Source organism: Oncorhynchus gorbuscha, linkage group LG25 (genome assembly GCF_021184085.1).
Source record: "Oncorhynchus gorbuscha isolate QuinsamMale2020 ecotype Even-year linkage group LG25, OgorEven_v1.0, whole genome shotgun sequence".
Taxonomy (NCBI): domain Eukaryota; kingdom Metazoa; phylum Chordata; class Actinopteri; order Salmoniformes; family Salmonidae; genus Oncorhynchus; species Oncorhynchus gorbuscha.
In genome coordinates, this window is record NC_060197.1 from 8,348,306 (window position 1) to 8,369,235 (window position 20,930).

General features: G+C 41.7%; 1 protein-coding gene across 5 annotated transcripts in view; it reads left to right on the plus strand.

Annotated features, from left to right (window-relative positions):
• Positions 1 to 19,859, plus strand: part of LOC124013792 (muskelin) — a 37,152-nt gene extending 17,293 nt beyond the window's left edge. For all 5 annotated transcript variants that reach the window (XM_046328316.1, XM_046328317.1, XM_046328318.1 and 2 more), the window contains 10 exons: positions 932 to 1,044; positions 1,412 to 1,624; positions 2,001 to 2,222; positions 2,640 to 2,769; positions 13,283 to 13,430; positions 14,122 to 14,236; positions 15,872 to 16,011; positions 16,336 to 16,438; positions 16,689 to 16,743; positions 17,097 to 19,859. In XM_046328316.1, the coding sequence (XP_046184272.1) occupies positions 932 to 1,044; positions 1,412 to 1,624; positions 2,001 to 2,222; positions 2,640 to 2,769; positions 13,283 to 13,430; positions 14,122 to 14,236; positions 15,872 to 16,011; positions 16,336 to 16,438; positions 16,689 to 16,743; positions 17,097 to 17,218 (1,361 nt within the window). In that variant the 3' untranslated portion in view covers positions 17,219 to 19,859. The remainder of the gene's footprint in view (positions 1 to 931; positions 1,045 to 1,411; positions 1,625 to 2,000; positions 2,223 to 2,639; positions 2,770 to 13,282; positions 13,431 to 14,121; positions 14,237 to 15,871; positions 16,012 to 16,335; positions 16,439 to 16,688; positions 16,744 to 17,096) is intronic.
• Positions 19,860 to 20,930: the final 1,071 nt, after the last annotated feature.

Here is a 20,930-nt window from a genome sequence, read left to right on the forward strand (position 1 = left end):
CAACTATTAGGTGTGTTTTTTTAGCTCTCCTAGCTGTACCGTTGAAGAATTGAAGCAAGCATGGCCCTCCATCCCCATCACACAATTGTTGTTTTCACAATCCAGAATTGGTCCATTTATAAATTGCATTCTTTCAGATTGGCACAATTTTGAAAGCTTATTCTCTTGCCAACATGACTAGCTAAGTTATAAAACACTATCTTCGTGTTAGGCTTTCATACGGCACTTTTCAGAGAAAGGATAGTCATTTTGGTGTGCATAGAATGGATTATTGAGTACATTCAGGTGCGTGTTCTGCTGCTAATTTTCTTCAGAATGTAACAAACGGGCTCCTTCTGATTAAAAATGACCCAGGGTATGATGCCATGTCATCCTTGTAACTGTACATCAAATATAGCGATCATAAACGTTGATAATGTAAAGGACTTGAATTTCGTCATATGGAAAAGCAAAGCGCACATTGGGACTTGTGGGTGTGTGGTTTGCTTGTATGACATCAAAGCAGTATTTATAATCAACGTCTCATCTTTCAAAACAAATCAAGTCCTCTTGATCTACAATATTCCCCTCTCTGATTAAACATGTGCAAAAGTAGCTCAATTAGCGAGAGGGGCGGGTGTATCTTCTTGTTGCGCTTAACTGCTGTTTACAACGCCGGTTAGTTGAAATCCATGCAGCTCTGCAGTGGAGACCCTGAGTTCTGACGTCTTGTACAGCATGTTACTGTATAGCCACTGCATTCCAATACTGCTTATCAGTGACCAAATCTGCCATTTTCAAACAGTATACAGGTTTGAGTGTGAAGGGATAGTTTCAGGACCATTTTTCTTTGCAGTAGTCTTCTTGGTGTTTCAGTATAGGCACCAGAGTAGTTCAGTCATGTTGAATGCATCCCAGGTGTTGACCAGCGTTGGCTCCCTGTTTCCTACAGAGACGGTGTATCTTTTTGGGGGCTGGGACGGCACACAGGACCTGGCTGACTTCTGGGCCTACAGTGTTCAGGAGAACCAGTGGGTCTGCATTTCCAGAGACACAGAGAAGGAGGTGAGAGAACAAGATGTATGAAAGACAGAAGGATGGTGGAAAAGAGGAGTTATGGTGACACAGAACAACACTGTTAAATGGTCCATACTGATTGTCACAGCTGCTTTAATGTGCAGAACAATAAATTGTTTATAGAAATGATCATGATGGTCAAGGTGTAGGTAATGTCTATCTATCGGATGATTATAATGAAGATAATAGTTGAATGTTTCACTATAGGAAAATATAACAAATTAGGACCTGGATATCAACCAGTAAATGGTAGCAACGAAGTCACCACATGGGAGCAGGGGGCCGAGTCGTCTCATTCTCCTGTTTTATAGATAGTTGGTGTGATGGCTTACTACCCCCCCTTGTCCTCTCCCAGAGTGGTCCCAGTGCGCGGTCCTGTCACAAGATGTGCATCGACAGCCAGCGGCGGCAGATCTACACACTCGGCCGCTACCTAGACTCCAGCGTCAGGAACAGCAAGTCTCTGAAGAGTGACTTCTACCGCTACGATGTCGACGCCAACACCTGGACACTGCTCAGCGAGGACACGTCAGCTGACGGCGGGCCCAAGCTCGTCTTTGACCACCAGGTTACCCCATTATCTCGCCCCTCACACAGCTGTATCACACACAAGTCCAAACTGGACCAAACTGGCTAGGAGTGAATTTAAACACTTTGGGCCTCATTAAAAATAGGTTACAGAGTTTTTGTTGGTTAAATAATTGGTCTACTTAGCCATCTGGAGGTGAGACCAGAGCACTGATGATGAAGGCTTAGCCGGCTATAGTCTTGACATATTTTCCTCCTGTCCCACTTTTTAAGCTAAAAATTGATCTGTAAATGCCAAGGATTTTTTTTTTTCCACTGCTCTAAGCCCAACACTGAAATCCAAATGTTGAATCTCATGACTCTCTCTTCGTACCCAATCTTTCTCTCCCTTTCTCTCATCCTTCCTCTCCTTATAGATGTGTATGGACTCGGAGAAGCACATGATATATACGTTTGGTGGTCGGATTCTGATGTGTAACGGCAGTGTGGAGGACAGCAGGACATCCGAGCCCCAGTTCAGTGGGCTATATGCCTTCCACTGCCAGGCCGGAACCTGGAGCCTGCTCAGAGAAGACTCCTGCAACGCTGGGCCTGAGGATGTACAGTCACGCATCGGACACTGCATGCTCTTCCACACTGTGAGTTATGGGAGTAGTACCATGACTGGTGTTGATGTTAGGGTAATGTTGCCTGGATGTTGCTGGACTGTGCTCATACACTCAAACATATCAACACACAATGTGGCAACATTGCAGTGACATTCTTTATAGAATTCAGCACAAACACCAGAATGATTTATTGACCGAAACAAATCAATACCCACACAATCATGACTGAAGCATTCAGAATTCACCGCTTTCTGTTTTGTGTTTTTAGAGAAAGCAAAAGACATAACAGAACAAATATGCACCAATTTTACTCTCAGGATGTTTATGAAGCCAAGGAAAATTGTTCAGACTATTATCTTGTTCCACAGAAGAATGTAAACCATTCAGTGTTGGCATGAACTAGATTTTGCTCTTCTCTCTCTCTCATCCCCCCCTTCCTTTCTCCAGAGGAATCGTTGTCTGTATGTGTTCGGAGGTCAGAGGTCAAAGACGTACCTGAATGACTTCTTCAGCTATGACGTGGACGGGGACCATGTGGAGATCATCTCAGACGGAACCAAGAAGGACTCTGGCATGGGTAAGACTGTCTGCTTAGTAAAGTACAACCGGCACCTTAATGGTTTAGTGCCAACATTTTGTTCCAAATGGATCTGGTCAGATGTCATATTGGCAGGTCTAATGCCAAGGGTGTTGCAAGGCTAAACTTATTTAGGTTTTCATGTAGAAGTCCCCTTTACTGCTTTCAGCACGATGCACTTGCACCCTGGGTTCCGACCATTCTGCAGGGCAACAGAGAATCCAGTAACGTGGCCGTAGTGCGTTTCTTTACAAAGTTGGCATTCATAATTGCTTGCTGTGATTAGAAAGTGAGCAGTTGATGTCATCAGCTTCTGAGAATAGCATTTTTGTCATGTGCAAGTGGGGTTCTTAGAAATTCCCACCCCCGTATTATTGTGGTATTTAGCAAAACCACAGGAACATTTAATTAGATTGCGCTCTCACACCACACACACACACTGTTTCAATCTCTCACAATTCACTTTCTCTTTAGGTTTTATTCTCACTCTCTCACAGAACCACACTCTTTCATCCTCTACTTTTTCTATTACACACACACAGGGTTGCAAAGCTACTGGTATTTCACCAAAGTTACTGGAACCTTCAGTAATTTTGATAATTAACAGAAAAGATAACAAACTCAGCAAAAAAAGAAACGTCCCTTTTTCAGGATGGATCTTTTACTTTTTTGGTTACTACATGATTCCATATGTGATATTTCATAGTTTTGATGTCTTCACTATTATTCTACAATGTAGAAAATTGTATTTTTAAAAAGAAAGAAAGAAAAACCTTTGAGTAGGTTTGTCCAATCTTTTGACTGATACTGTCTGTCTGTCTAATAAATAAATATATATTCAAACATAAATTACCAAAGTTATCATATCAGCTCAGCAAAAAAGGAAACGTCCTCTCACTGTCAACTGCGTTTATTTTCAGCAAACTTGTGTAAATATTTGGATGAACATAACGAGATTCAACAACTGAGACATAAACTGAACAAGTTCCACAGACATGTGACTAACAGAAATGGAATAATGTGTCCCTGAACAAAGGGGGGGTCAAAATCAAAAGTAACAGTCAGTATCTGGTGTGGCCACCAGCTGCATTAAGTACTGCAGTGCATCTCGTCCTCATGGACTGCACCAGAGTTGCCAGTTCTTGCTGTGAGTCTTACCCCACTCTTCTACCAATTGACCTTAATTGCCTACCATCTGTAAACTGTTAGTGTCTTAATGACCATTCCACAGGTGTATGTTCATTAATTGTTTATGGTTCATTGAAGAAGCATGGGAAACAGTGTTTAAACCCTTTACAATTAAGATCTGTGAAGTTATTTGGATTTTTAAAAATAATCTTTGAAAGACAGGGTCCTGAAAAAGGGACGTTTCTTTTTTTGCTGAGTTTAGTCAAGACGTTGACATGGTTATGTAACTTTAAAAAATTGCAATAATGATTGTGTTCTTCAAACTTTTCTTTCGTCAAAGAATCCTCCATTTGCAGCAATTACAGCCTTATAGACCTTTGGCGTTCTGGTTGTCAGTTTGTTGAGGTAATCTGAAGAGATTTCACCCCTTGCTTCGTGAAGCACCTCCCATAAATTGGGATTGGCTTGATGGGCACTTCTTACTTACCATACAGTCAAGCTGCTCCCACAACAGCTCAATAGAGCTCACCAGATCTTCAGTTTCTTGGCAATTTCTCGCATGGAATAGCTTTCATTTCTCAGAACAAGAATAGACTGATGAGTTTCAGAAGACAGTTCTTTGTTTCTGGCCATTTTGAGCCTGTAATCGAACCCAGAAATGCTGATGCTCCAGATACTCAACTAGTCTAAAGAAGGCGCCTGACATTGTTGCATGACTTATGGCCCCTAATGAAGCCAGTTTGGTCTTCTTTCACAATTAGTGGCAGTGAGTCCTCTAATCTTGTGGCTAGAATTTTAGAAAGCAATTTTCTATCCACATTCAGAAGGGAAATTGGTCTGTACGAGGAACAAGACTCTGGACATTTTCCCTTTTTGAGAATAAGTGAAATGTTGGCTTTTCTCAGCATTTGAGGGAGTTGGTCGTTTGAAAATGAGTGGTTAAACATATTACGCAATGGCTCAAGGATCAGGCCATGGAACTCTTTATAGAACTCACTACAAAACCCGTCTGGTCCTGGGGCCTTACCATTTTGCAGATTCTTAATTGCGAACATTATCTCTTCCTTGGTAATAGGGGCATTAAGGAGGGACCTCTGCTCTTCGGAGTTAGTAGGGAGCTCAATCTTCCAAAAGAAGTTCTCCATTAATTTGGGTGCATCCTTTGGCAGTTCTGAGGCATAAAGGTTTGTATAAAATTTCTTAAATTAGTCACTTATCAATTTATTTTAATATAAATGATTACCATCAGAATCAGTAATAGTAGCAATTGACTGAGAGTCAGCCCTCTTTTTAGCTAGGTATGCCAAGTACTTTCCTGGCTTATCGCCATGTTCATATAGCTTTTGCCTGACAAATCTCATTTTCTTTTCAGCGTCCTGTGTTAGGAGAGAGTCTAACGATATTTCCATTAATAGCGCAGGAGTGGGCGTTTTAACTTATTCGAGATAGGGGGCGCTCTTTTAATTTTTGGATGAAAAACGTTCCCGTTTTAAACAAGATATTTTGTCACAAAGATGCTCGACTATGCATGTAATTGACAGCTTCGGAAAGAAAAAACTCTGACGTTTCCAAAACTGCAAAGATATTATCTGTGAGTGCCCCAGAACTAATGCTACAGGCGAAACCAAGATGAAGTTTCATACAGGAAATGCCCCAGATTCTGAAGGCGCTGTGTTCCAATGTCTCCTTATATGGCTGTGAATGCGCCAGGAATGAGCCAGCCCTTTGTGTCATTTCTCCAAGATGTCTGCAGCATTGTGAGGTATTTGTAGGCATATCATTGGAAGATTGACCATAAGAGACTACATTTACCAGGTGTCCGCCCGGTGTCCTGTGTCAAAATTATTGCGTCATCTTTAGGTCCATGCGCCGTTTGCCATGTTTCTGTCGATATTATGGAGTTAATTTGGAAAAAAAGTTCGCGTTTTAATGACTTAATTTTCTTTTTTTTTTCTTACCCAAACATTTTTATTTTTATTATTATTTTTATTTTTTCACCTTTATTTAACCAGGTAGGCTAGTTGAGAACAGGTTCTCATTTGCAACTGCGACCTGGCCAAGATAAAGCATAGCAGTGTGAACAGACAACACAGAGTTACACATGGGGTAAACAATTAACAAGTCATTAACACAGAGAAAAAAGGGGAGTCTATATACAATGTGTGCAAAAGGCATGAGGAGGTAGGCAAATAATTACAATATTGCAGATTAACACTGGAGTGATAAATGATCATGTACAGGTAGAGATATTGATGTGCAAAAGAGCAGAAAAGTAAATAAATAAAAACTGTGGGGATGAGGTAGGTGAAAATGGGTGTGCTATTTACCAATAGATTATGTACAGCTGCAGCGATCGGTTAGCTGCTCAGCTAGCTGATGTTTGAAGTTGGTGAGGGAGATAAAAGTCTCCAACTTCAGCGATTTTTGCAATTCGTTCCAGTCACAGGCAGCAGAGTACTGGAACGAAAGGCGGCCGAATGAGGTGTTGGCTTTAGGGATGATCAATGAGATACACCTGCTGGAGCGCGTGCTACGGATGGGTGTTGCCATCGTGACCAGTGAGCTGAGATAAGGCGGAGCTTTGCCTAGCATGGCCTTGTAGATGACCTGAAGCCAGTGGGTCTGGCGACGAATATGTAGCGAGGGCCAGCCGACTAGAGCATACAAGTCGCAGTGGTGGGTAGTATAAGGTGCTTTAGTGACAAAACGGATGGCACTGTGATAAACTGCATCCAGTTTGCTGAGTAAAGTGTTGGAAGCAATTTTGTAGATGACGTCGCCGAAGTCGAGGATCGGTAGGATAGTCAGTTTTACTAGGGTAAGCTTGGCAGCGTGAGTGAAGGAGGCTTTGTTGCGGAATAGAAAGCCGATTCTTGATTTGATTTTCGATTGGAGATGTTTGATATGGGTCTGGAAGGAGAGTTTGCAGTCTAGCCAGACACCTAGGTACTTATAGGTGTCCACATATTCAAGGTCGGAACCATCCAGTGTGGTGATGCTAGTCGGGCATGCGGGTGCAGGCAGCGATCGGTTGAAAAGCATGCATTTGGTTTTACTAGCGTTTAAGAGCAGTTGGAGGCCACGGAAGGAGTGTTGTATGGCATTGAAGCTCGATTGGAGGTTAGATAGCACAGTGTCTAATGACGGGCCGAAAGTGTATACAATGGTGTCGTCTGCGTAGAGGTGGATCAGGGAATCGCCCGCAGCAAGAGCAACATCATTGATATATACAGAGAAAAGAGTCGGCCCGAGAATTGAACCCTGTGGCACCCCCATAGAGACTTCCAGAGGACCGGACAACATGCCCTCCGATTTGACACACTGAACTCTGTCTGCAAAGTAGTTGGTGAACCAGGCAAGGCAGTCATCCGAAAAACCGAGGCTACTGAGTCTGCCGATAAGAATATGGTGATTGACAGAGTCGAAAGCCTTGGCAAGGTCGATGAAGACGGCTGCACAGTACTCTTTTATCGATGGCGGTTATGATGTCGTTTAGTACCTTGAGTGTGGCTGAGGTGCACCCATGACTGGCTCGGAAACCAGATTGCATAGCGGAGAAGGTACGGTGGGATTCGAGATGGTCAGTGACCTGTTTGTTGACTTTGCTTTCGAAGACCTTAGATAGGCAGGGCAGGATGGATATAGGTCTGTAACAGTTTGGGTCCAGGGTGTCTCCCCCTTTGAAGAGGGGGATGACTGCGGCAGCTTTCCAATCCTTGGGGATCTCAGACGATATGAAAGAGGGGTTGAACAGGCTGGTAATAGGAATTGCGACAATGACGGCGGATAGTTTCAGAAATAGAGGGTCCAGATTGTCAAGCCCAGCTGATTTATACGGGTCCAGGTTTTGCAGCTCTTTCAGAACATCTGCTATCTGGATTTGGGTGAAGGAGAACCTGGAGAGGCTTGGGCGAGGAGCTGCGGGGGGGCCGGAGCTGTTGGCCGAGGTAGGAGTATCCAGGCGGAAGGCATGGCCAGCCGTTGAGAAATGCTTGTTGAAGTTTTCGATAATCATGGATTTGTCGGTGGTGACAGTGTTCCCTAGCCTCAGTGCAGTGGGCAGCTGGGAGGAGGTGCTCTTATTTTCCATGGACTTCACAGTGTCCCAGAACTTTTTGGAGTTGGAGCTACAGGATGCAAACTTCTGCCTGAAGAAGCTGGCCTTAGCTTTCCTGACTGACTGCGTGTATTGGTTCCTGACTTCCCTGAACAGTTGCATATCGCGGGGACTGTTCGATGCTATTGCAGTCCGCCACAGGATGTTTTTGTGCTGGTCGAGGGCAGTCAGGTCTGGAGTGAACCAAGGGCTGTATCTGTTCTTAGTTCTGCATTTTTTGAACGGAGCATGCTTATCTAAAATGGTGAGGAAGTTACTCTTAAAGAATGACCAGGCATCCTCAACTGACGGGATGAGGTCAATGTCCTTCCAGGATACCCGGGCCAGGTCGATTAGAAAGGCCTGCTCACAGAAGTGTTTTAGGGAGCGATTTGTCTACACAAATAATCTTTTTGTAAAAACTGAACATTTGCTATCTGAGTCTCCTCATTGAAAACATCTGAAGTTCTTCAAAGGTAAATGATTTTATTTGAATGCTTTTCTGGTTTTTGTGAAAATGTTGCATGCTGAATGTTAGGCATAATCCTATGCTAGGCTATCAATACTGTTACACAACTGCTTGTTTTGCTATGGTTGAGAAGCATATTTTTGAAAATCTGAGATGACAGTGTTGTTATTAACAAAAGGCTAAGCTTGAGAGCAAATAGATTTATTTAATTTCATTTGCGATTTTCATGAATAGTTAACGTTGCGTTATGCTAATGAGCTTGCGGATAGATTTACACAATCCTGGATACAGGTTTTTTTCGTAGCTAAACGTGATGCAGAAAACGGAGCGATTTGTCCTAAACAAATCATCTTTCAGGAAAAGCTGAACATTTGCTATCTGAGAGTCTCCTCATTGAAAACATCCAAAGTTCTTCAAAGGTAAATTATTTTATTTGAATGCTTTTCTGGTTTTTGTGAAAATGTTGCCTGCTGAATGCTAATGCTAAATGCTACGCTAGCTATCAATACTGTTACACAAATGCTTGTTTTGCAATGGTTGAAGCATATTTTGAAAATCTGAGATGACAGTGTTGTTAACAAAAGGCTAAGCTTGAGAGCTAGCATATTCATTTCATTTGCGATTTTCATGAATAGTTAATGTTGCGTTATGGTAATGAGCTTGAGGCTGTAGTCACGATCCTGGATCCGGGATGGCTCGACGCAAGAAGTTAATGTAGTCCTTCTCTTTAGTTCCTAATTCACCCTCTAACATTTTTTGCTTTTTCCGTCTCTTAGTAGCTGTGTATGACATAATCAGACCCCTGGCATTCGCTTTACAGGTCTCCCAAAAGAGCGAGGGTTTATCTGTTGATTGAGAGTTAACTTCTTGCGTCGAGCCAACCCGGATCCGGGATCATGACTGCAGCCTCAAGGCCATTACCATAACGCAACGTTAACTATTCATGAAAATCGCAAATGAAATTAAATCAATATGCTAGCTCTCAAGCATAGCCTTTTGTTAACAACACTGTCAAAGCAGATTTTCAAAAATATGCTTCTCAACCATAGCAAACTAGCATTTAGCGTTAGCATTAGCAGGCAACATTTTCGCAAAAACCAGCAAAAACATTCAATAAATAATTTACCTTTGAAGAACTCAGTTAGATAGCAAATGTTCAGTTTTCCTGAAAGATTATTTGTGCAGGAGAAATCGGTCCGTTTTCTGCGTCATGTTTGGCTACCAAAAATAAACGAAAATTCAGTTATAAAAACGACGAACTTTTTCCAAAATAACTCCATAATATTGACTGAAACATGGCAAACGTTGTTTAGAATCAATCCTCAAGGTGTTTTTCTACATTTCTCTTCAATGATGTATCGTTCCTGGAAGTGTGCTTCTCCCTCTGTATCCCATGGTAAAATGATTGCCACTGAGAATTGCGCACCAATTTAGACAAAGGACACCGGGCGGACACCTGGCAAATGTAGTCTCTTATGGCCAATCTTCCAATGATATGCCTACAAATACGTCACAATGCTGCAGACATCTTGGACTAACGGCAGAGAGCATAAGCTCGTTCACAGCACATTCACAGCCATATAAGGAGACGATAGTAAAACAGAGCTTCAAAAATTCAGCTCATTTCCTGTTTGAGGTTTCATCTTGGTTTCGCCTGTAGCATCAGTTCTGGGACACTCACAGATAATATCTTTGCAGTTTTGAAAACGTCAGTGTTTTCTTTCCAAAGCTGCCAATTATATGCATAGTCGAGCATCTTTTCGTGACAAAATATTGCGCTTAAAACGGGCACATTTTTTTATCCAATAATAACATAGCGCCCCCATAGGTTGAAGAGGTTAATAGAGAAAAATGCTTTAAACTCTGTAATAAAATATGATGTGAATGTATGGTCTTTAAGAATGGTTGTGTTCACCCTCCAATGTCTTGACCGATTGAATGCCCCATTGAGTTTTATGTCCAGGATCACCTCAGAATTTTCCGGGAGTCCCACAACACGAATATTGCATCTGCGTCCTCGATTATCCAAGTCATCAATGTGCTCTGCCATTTCGCGCACCTGTTTCTCAAGTGCTTTTATCTTAGCGTCCATAGATGTAGTTGAAGTTTCCACTGCAGCAATTCTTCCTTCCGCCTCAACAACACGTTTCACAACCCTCTGTATTTCAGCTGAATGGCCTGCTATTGCTTCCAAGACCGTTCTTATCTTAGCATCGATCACTTTAGTAATGTTATCAGTCATCTTTTGAATCATCAGGTCCATTGTGCCTGGATCCGCAATGGTGTTAGCTTCGCTAACGTTAGCTAGCTCCTCATGCACATCCACAGGGGTGGTGGTTTTGGTCGACTTCTTAGTAGTTCTATTGGGCATGTTGTCGGAGATTTTTGCGAAATAGTCGTCGAGACTCATTATAACACTGCATCTTTTTTTGTTATTTTGACCAGTTGTCATTTTCAGCAAATAAATGCTCTAAATGTCAATAGTTTATAAAACAAAAATGTTCATTTTACCCAAACACATACCTATAATTAGTAAAACTAGAGAAACTGATAATTTTGCAGTGGTTTCTTAATTTTTTTCAGAGCTTTGTTTGTGTGTGTCTGTGTGTGTTTGTTCACACATACAAATTAAACACCAATGGTATTCACTAAGTTTATAGTTTATATTTAGGATTGTTTTACAGCTTTGTCATTCAATAGTTTTTGTAAAAATCATCTTGTTCATTATTTCATATATCTTACATGTGATAAAAGGCCGCACAGAGGGCCAGAGATGATTAGACACCTATGATAATCTGAAGTACCCAAAAGGGCCTGTACATGTCTTGTGATAAATTACATCCTTGAAAGATAACAAAATTCTGGTAGTTTGCTGGTAAACTTATAACGTTTCCAGTAATGTACACTCCCTTTGCAACCCTATACACACACATACACACACACGCGTAGTCTGTATGCTAACCTGAGCAAATCGCAACGTTGCACCCTGTTTAGTCACTATCAGCTGATGCTTTGTGTGTAGCCTAATCTGTCTTTTTCCCCTCAAGCTTGTGACTCAGTGATACTACCTTTACGGAACTCCCCATCACATATATCTTCATCTACCCTTACACTAAAGAATCTAATAGAATCTGTGGTTTCAGATGCAGTAGATGGCTGTAGGAGATACCATCTCATGGTTCCTCTATTAAAGTGACATGTGACAGACTTTTCAGTGCAGCTCATTAAAAGGCACAGGGCAGCAGAGAGAGAAAGAGATGCTTGTTGTCCTGAAACAGATTGTCTAAGATCTCTGGATGGGCAGAGCTGGACTGGACTGGCGTGATGATGGCAGAGTATTAATAGGACCTCTGTCTGGGTGCCTCTCGCATCTGTGTCATCCTGCAAGAACGAGAGATGGGGAGGGAAGGTGGAGGGAGGCAGAAGTAGAAAGAGAGGGAGCGAAGAGGCCGAAAGGGAGAGCGAGTAAGAGACAAGTGAGAAGCCGAAAGATGCAGAATGAGCAAGCGAGAGCAAAAGAACAGGAGAGATGGAGCGAGAAAGAACAATGTATTTTGGCAGGAAGGAAGTAGCAAGCCCAAACAGTGCTCTTGTAATAATTCTCGAATGTTTATCGCTGCCACAACTGCTCTGTGTTCTGCTCCGGTACCACAGAAACATCATCCTGTTCATTTCCATTTTATAACTGTGCTCTAATAAGCTCTATGTCTTTCCCAAATGGCACCCTATTCCCTATATTGTGTACTATTGAACGGGGCCCATAGCTTTTGGTCAAAAGTAGTGCACTGCATATGTGTTAGGGTGCCATTTGGGATGGCACCCTATGTCTGAAGGGCAGAGCACAGTCTCTAATGGCTCTGTCCTTCTGGTGGGTTTTTTCTTGTTCTTCAAATAAACTTTTTTGTTTTGTTGATTCTCTAAAACAGTCTGTAATGTCTACTCAAGTTACACAGGCTGGTTGACCTAGGGGCCTGTTTTATTTATCCAGAAGTTAATGCCTAGCTTAATGTCTTGGAACAGGACGTTGTCGCATTATTCATGTTGTGTGCTGTTTGGCAAACTGTCTATGGACCTTGTTTGAGAAATGGTCCTAATTTTCCTTGAAAGCATATGGTGGGTTCCATAAAAATGTATTCGTTCAAGTTGGTAGTACTAAGTGATTCAAAAAATGTCCTCCCAGCACAACCTCTTCTTTGTTTTGACACTGTTCTTACTATCATTGCCATGGTAACGACCCACATAGATTTGATACACTATGAAGTCATTGCGAAAGCTTATACTTGCTTCTTACTTACAAGTACTGAAACACGTGACGAATAAGCAGCCGATGACCACAAACAGAAGTACTTGGCCTATATGTGCGCTATACATATGAATAGGAGCATACTGTATACACTGTGACGTGTCATGACCACAAACGCATCATGTGCAATCAGGGGATTGCTTTAGACAAGCAATGTATGCAAATCGGGGTAAAACAACATGCATATGGATAGTTGCATACTGTTTACACTGTGACCGCAAACACATCCTGTTCTGTCAGTAATGCAAATCTGTAGAAAAACAAACATACATTTGCATTGTGTCCTGTTTGTTTCCAGAGAATTTCGTTGCTATGTGAGCAGCCTTTTGCTTTTAATCTTTAATGTGCGATAGCGTTAAATAACCATAGAGCCCAGAATTCTGTGACCAGGAAAAATGCTGAATCCCTGCCATTCTCTCTCTGTGTTATCTCAATGTAGCCTGCTATTATCTCTCGGTTTTCTCAGAAGCATCAATCTATGTTTTAAACCTCTCTCTGATGTGTGTTTGTCCCACAGTGCCGATGACGGGCTTTACCCAAAGGGCCACCATAGACCCAGAGCTGAATGAGATCCACGTCCTGTCTGGCCTCAGCAAGGACAAGGACAAACGAGAGGAGAACGTCCGTAACTCATTCTGGATCTACGACATCGCACGCAACAACTGGTACGAATCACACACACACAGTCTTGTATAACTAACCATTTGGACACACACATTGCAGTCCCATTCACATATTTTCCCTAACCCTAGCTCCTAAACCTAATTCTAACCTTAACCCAAAACCCCCTAGAAATAGCATTTGATCTGCCCACACACCAGCAAACGCACACAGTAAGACACTGATACAATCATCAACCAGTAACATCCTATTTCAAAGGCTTTCCTGACCTGAAAGTGAGTTTCATAATCTCTCTGCCCTTCAAAAGAGAACTAAATGTTCTTTCAGAGGGTGTGTGTGTTGTACCTCTGCACCTTCATGGAGAAAGTCTTTGTTCTGGCCTAGCTAATTTGGTCAGTTGAAACAGTGCTTGTGAGAGAACAGGCTGTCAGTGCTGCCTGCCGCTGGTTCCGGTACACTGCTTTCTCCAGTCCTTCTTTTTACTGAGTGTCCAGTAAATTAAGTCAATGTAACGGCTCAAGCTGTGTGTGTGTTTCTCTGTAGGAGGCTGTCTAGAAGTGTGTTCCAATATTTGCTTCGGGGTGTGTGGGCGTGTTTCCTTTTTAAGGTACAGAAACACAATGGGTGTTCCTCTTCAGGGTTAAGGCTATGTGCGTACTAACTTGTGTGTGTGTGTGTGTGTGTGTGTGTGTGTGTGTGTGTGTGTGTGTGTGTGTGTGTGTGTGTGTGCTGCAGGTCGTGTGTGTATAAGAATGACCAGGCGGTGAAGGAGAACCCCAGTAAGGCTCTGCAGGAGGAGGAGCCCTGTCCACGCTTCGCACACCAGCTGGTCTACGATGAAATGCACAAGGTCACACACATGCTTAAAAAAAATGTGGACCTTTATTTAACCAAATTAGTATGGTTGAGAACATTTATTTTTCAAGAGAGACCTTAACGAAGACAGCAGCATCAACACATTAGTTTCAGACAGACACATGACATCAACCAGACCAAGATACAGTGGGGCAAAAAAGTATTTAGTCAGCCACCAATTGTGCATTTTCATCATAGGTACACTTCAACTTTGCCAAACAAAATGAGAAGAAAAAAATCCAGAAAATCACATTGTAGGGTTTTTTTATGAATTTATTTGCAAATGGTGGAAAATAAACTTTTGTTATTGACCAAATACTTATCTCAATACTTTGTTATATACCCTTTATTGGCAATGACAGAGGTCAAATGTTTTCTGTAAGTCTTCACAAGTTTTTCACACACTGTTGCTGGTATTTTGGCCCATTCCTCCATGCAGATCTCCTCTAGAGCAGTGATGTTTTGGGGCTGTTGCTGGGCAACACAGACTTTCAACTCCCTCCAAAGATTTTCTATGGGGTTAAGATCTGGAGACTGGCTAGGCCACTCCAGGACCTTGAAATGCTTCTTACGAAGCCACTCCTTCATTGCCCGGGCGGTGTGTTTGGGATCATTGTCATGCTGAAAGACCCAGCCACGTTTCATCTTCAATGCCCTTGCTGATGGTAGGCTTTGTTACTTTGGTCCCAGCTCTCGGCAGGTCATTCACTAGGTCCCCCCGTGTGGTTCTGGGATTTTTGGTCGCCGTTCTTGTGATCATTTTGACCCCACGGGGTGAGATCTTGCATGGAGCCCCCAGATTGAGGGAGATTATCAGTGGTCTTGTATGTCTTCCATTTCCTAATAATTGCTTCCATAGTTGATTTCTTCAAACCAAGCTGCTTACCTATTGCAGATTCAGTCTTCCCAGCCTGGTGCAGGTCTACAATTTTGTTTCTGGTGTCCTTTGACAGCTCTTTGGTCTTGGCCATAGTGGAGTTTGGAGTGTGACTGTTTGAGGTTGTGAACAGGTGTATTTTATACTGATAACAAGTTCAAACAGGTGCCATTAATACAGGTAACAAGTGGAGGACAGAGGAGCCTCTTAAAGAATCTGTAGGTCTGAGAGCCAGAAATCTTGCTTGTTTGTAGGTGACCAAATACTTATTTTCCACCCTAATTTGCAAATAAATTCATTAAAAATCCTACAATTTGATTTTTTTTTTTTTTCCCCCTCATTTTGTATGTCATAGTTGAAGTGTACCTATGATGAAAATTACAGGTCTCATCTTTTTAAGTGGGAGAACTTTCACAATTTGTGGCTGACTAAATACTTTTTTGCCCCACTGTACATCAATATAACAAGCAGCATGTCAGTGAAGAACATGGACACACACACACACACACACACACACACACACACACACACACACACACACACACACACACACACACACACACACACACACACACACACACACACACACACACACACACACACACACACACACACACTTCTACAAAATGCTATAAGCATAAGGGCACAAAAGTCTTAATTAAATACTGTTTCAGGATATCATTATGATCTGAGACCAGCGGCAGTTTTGAGGGTATTGATGGATAATATCGAATATATCCTCTTTGTGTCCAGGTACATTACCTGTTTGGAGGAAACCCAGGGAAGTCGTGCTCTCCTAAGATGCGTCTGGATGACTTCTGGTCCCTCAAGCTGTGTCGCCCCTCCAAAGAGTACCTGCTCCGACACTGCAGATACCTAATCAGGAAGTACAGGTACACAACCAGAGAATGGACTAGACACCTGGAACTGAACCGTAACCTCTCTGTACCATATAGCAAAACGGTGGATACAAATGTATAGGAGTTATGACACAATTCTAGTTTTGGGTTCTGCTTTGACACTGATTCCACCTAGTGGCCATGTCTTGCCATTGTAGGGAAGGGTTTTCTCCTCTCATTTTGCAGTCTTTGCAGTGATCTTTTCACCTTGTGTGGTACAGAGTTTCTGTAGGTTAGGCTAAACAATTTCCTCTAGCTCTCTGTAGTTATTCCTGAAGATCTGTTTGTGTGTGTGTGTTTTTTATTTTTATTTTTTAGGTTTGAGGAGAAGGCCCAGTCGGAGCCTCTGAATGCTCTGAAGTACCTGCAGAACGACCTCTCTCTGACCGTGGACCACACCAACCCTGATGAGACCAAAGAGGTGAGGGACGGGAGGGAGGGTTGACTGATGGGGAGAGGGGTACCTGCACGTTTTGCAGTGTTATTTATTAAGCTGCTTTTAGATCAAGTAAACAGATTTGAGAATGTAACATTCAAAGCCTGTCTGTCTGATGTTCATTGTTTTGATATTATTACCATAGTTACTCAGGAGTGAAATGGCAGTGTATTTGTTGGCGGTGTTGCGTTAGTGTTCAGTGACTGAGAGGTTGTGTTCCGATGTGACTGTTCAGTTCCAGCTCCTGCCCTCGGCTCTCTTCAAGTCCAGCTCTGACTTCATCCCTCTGGGTAAGAGCCTGCTGCGTTATCTGCATACTTCACTGGACACACAGTAGATGAAAACCAATGAACGGAAGGATTATTCTCTCCTCCTTTTTCCCCCTTCAGCCATTCTTTCTGACGTACTTTCATTTTGATCCTCCCACATGAACTTTTTGAGCGTGTATGTGACCTTTATGAGCTCATATGACTTCCTGTGGAGCAGTTGAAGTGAGTCTTTTCTTCCTCCCACTCTCTCCCCCTTCACCTTCTCTCTTATCCTTCTTTCCCGCTCTCTTTATTCCTTTCCATCCCTCTTCCCCTCTCTGTTCTTCTCTTCTGTCACACTCCCTCCCACGCTCATCTCCCCCTCCTTCTCTCAGGTTTCTCAGACGTGGACCAGACGTATGCCCAGCGCACGCAGCTCTTTGACACGCTCGTCAACTTCTTCCCGGACAGCATGACCCCGCCCAAGGGTAACCTCGTTGACCTCATCACACTCTAGCCCCGCCCCAGAACCCTACGCACCACCACCATACGCCAATAAGACTGATTGGCTGGCCCAAAGCCAAACTTCATATTTTTGTACACTTGACCCTTCCGAATTCAGGGGTGCTCTGCTCGCGGACTGCACTTGTTGACCCTCTCTTTAGGACGTTGGTTCTTCAACAGCGGAACTGAACTAAAAGGGAAAATGAAGGTCAGACCACTTGCGTTTTAAAGGGGTTGATACTGAATGTCAGTCACTGTGTGGGGGGAAAAAAAAACACAAACTCCCCCGGGCCTGATGGTCTTTGTTGAATAAACAGATTTATCAGTTGAAAATAACCCAGAACTCTGCCAAACATATCTTCTGTGTCAACTCATTTGATTTGTGAGGTTCACATGATGCTTTTACGTGCTGCGTTTGAGTTTGCTTGGCATTAGTAGCCTGTTAGATCAAGGAGGAGTCTCTCTTCCTCTTATTTTTCACTCTGCCTTGCATCTGTCTCTCTCTGACACTCACTCACACAAACCTGCTTGTGAAAGTACTTGTGTTACTTATTGACACCCTGTCAGCACATTGTACGCTGAATATACCTTCAACCAAGTTCATGATTTTTGCTTGCTCTGCCTGTATTATTGGTGCCATATTATATACCCCATATTTATAATTATGATGGCCATGCTGTTACACACTACGTGTCAAAATGTTAATTTTGTTATATAGAAACAATAGAATAAGGATCTAAGAGACAATATATGTCAATTTAAATCCTATCGATGTAAAAAAAAAAAATCAATCATTGGTTTGGGGGAAAACCTTGTCAAGTTGTCAAGCTTGTGATTCTGGTAATGGCTACTGTAGCTTTAGTGTGATGTAATCATGGATCTGTCACTGAGGCATGTTGGGAAATGTAGTTTCCAAGTATGAATGTTATTATTTTTAAACTCAAAACTCCCCATCTTGTAAGAACTGCAAAATGATGTTACTGCTGTATCAGAGGGATATTTTTGTATGTACAAACACACATCTATACTCGCATGATCTCATTGACTGGGATGTATCTTCCTTTGACGATGGGAGTTTATTTTATGGGTAAAGGAAGAATGAATGATTGCTTTCCACTCTCCCCCTGCAGCTATGGCCTGATTACTGCGTTCTCTCTGTTTCTTATGCAAACAGTGATGACTAGACATTCTTCAATTCTAACCTAAAGAAATACAGAACACTAGATTTCATTCTTACTCAGAATAAGGCGATAGGAGCATTCACAAGTGATCTCTAAACACCCAAGTTAGCAAATGGTATCTGTCTTGTGGCTCCAGCCAAAGTTTTGATGTACAAGAAATGTTTTTGATTATGAACCCATCATTATGCTGGAACTAAGGATGCCCTTTGATATAGCTTGCGTGTGTGTGTCCGTCAATATGTGTGTTTGTCTCGGATCGCCAGGATATTTTGTCTAGTCCACCTGTGTAACATAATACAAACATTTGCCTCATATTGTTCTTCCATGAATCATAGTAGCAGAGATGATTGAAGTTATCCCCTTTTCCCTCAAGAATAGTAGCAGCCTAGTCTTCCATTACATTGTGTGTATTGTCTATATATTTAGCATTTTTCTGAGACAGCTGTACAGTATGCAGAGTACACTCTAGGCAAAGGCCTATGGAGTCTGAAATATCCATTCCCTTTGTTTTGAGATCAATCAACTCCACTATCAGATAACCAGAGATGGAGGGACTATTCACATTCAAGGAGACTCCTGTCAAGGGTGGTAGTCAAACTTTAGAGATATTTTTTCTTCTTAGATCCTTATAATTCCTTGATCAAAATCCTAATCAATTTGGCAGATTGTACACTACGTCCCAATAGATTCATTACACATGTCTTCATACAGGCATACACATGAAGACATCTGCTCTTATTGTTAGAAGATGAGTGATCAGATCCGATTTCTCTGTTCGTTTGCACTCATGTCCTCAGTAATCAGTATTAGCTTCATTTGGATCCGTCAGTGCTGTGTGCGTTTGCTGCTTGTGTGCACGGTGCACACACCTGTCTGCTTACAGTGTGTGAGCTTCACTAGTTTGTGTGTGCGTTTGTGTCTGTTTGCTATTGTATGTCTTCTGCTGCCATCATATTAACCTAAATAAATATTAGCTCTCTGACCTGAGATCCAGAGAGAAAGGAGTGTCATACTTACCATCATACTTACCGTCATACTTACCATCGTAGCTTTGTAGTAAAACCCGTTATTTAGGAAGGACTCGTTTATGGTCATTATCACAGAAGACTTTTGCGATGTTTGCATTAGTTTCTTTGTCAGAAAAAAATACGCTTAAGAAAACATGAAATAAAGAGGCACCTCTGGAAGAAAATTATATATATATATATATATAAACACAATGCCAAGTAATTATTTTTCTTATTTTTGGGAGGGGAAGGAAATTATAATTTTCAGAAAATAATGGAATGTTATTTTCTTCATCTGCCCCCTCTTCTCCCCAACTGGGACTCAGGAGTATGTGGAGTACTCTAGAGTGCGTGAATGAGCACTACTCTGTGGATAACGTGAATGTGTAGAAAGCCTATTGTAGAATTGCATTGTATGTAATGTACATAACGAATAAAGATTGTATTTTGTTCAGGTTTTTGTAAATAAATGACTCCGGTCTTTTGATTTGTTTGTAACCAGTTGGGATGCAACTATACATTTTGTATTTTGATTGTTTTGTCAATTTATCATTGGTGAAAAGTTACAAAAAATACAACACATGTTTGAAATAAGTGTGTTTTTATTGGCAAATCTTTATTGGTATAAGAAAACATGGCTGCCCTGGTCATAAGACGAGGCACAGCTTCCAGTGTGTCAGACCCCCTGTTGTTTGGCTTCATCAGCAAACAAACTATAAATATATACAATAACTGCTAAATACTTTGGTGTAAAAGTTAAAGAAATCTAATACGAGTGAGTGACTGTACACTAACTAATGACAAACAGTACATGGGAATGTGTAGAATAAGTGGTGGATTGTTTTGGTGTTGGTTGATTTTACAGCTTAAATATAATTGGGAATTATTGTGTCCATGTGAATTCTACATGAATTTGAATATGTTTTGCCAGAATCACATATTGGATATTTAATGGATATTTAAATACATTTCTATTCAGTTGATTTGACAAATGGTAACAAACCAAAATGAAAATGTGCAGAGGCCTATGTAACAAGTCATCCCTGGTGTTTAACAAATTACCACACAACGTTAACATCAGCAAATAATACAATATGTACAGTTGAAGTCAGAAGTTTACATACACCATAGCCAAATACGTTTAAACTCAGTTTTCCACAATTCCTGACATTCAATCCTAGTAAAAAAAATCCCTGCCTTAGCTCAGTTAGGATCACCACTTTATTTTAAGAATGTGAAATGTCAATAATCGTAGAGAATGATTTATTTCGGCTTTTATTTCTTTCATCACATTCCCAGTGGGTCAGAAGTTTACATACACTCAATTAGTATTTGGAAGCATTGCCTTTAAATTGTTTGACTTGGGTCAAACGTTTTGGGTAGCCTTCCACAAGCTTCCCACAATAAGTTGGGTGAATTTTGGCCCATTCCTCCTGACAGAGCTGGTGTAAGTGAGTCAGGATGTAGACCTTGCTCACACAAGCTTTTTCAGTTCTGCCCACAAGTTTTTTTATGGGATTGAGATCGGGGCTTTGTG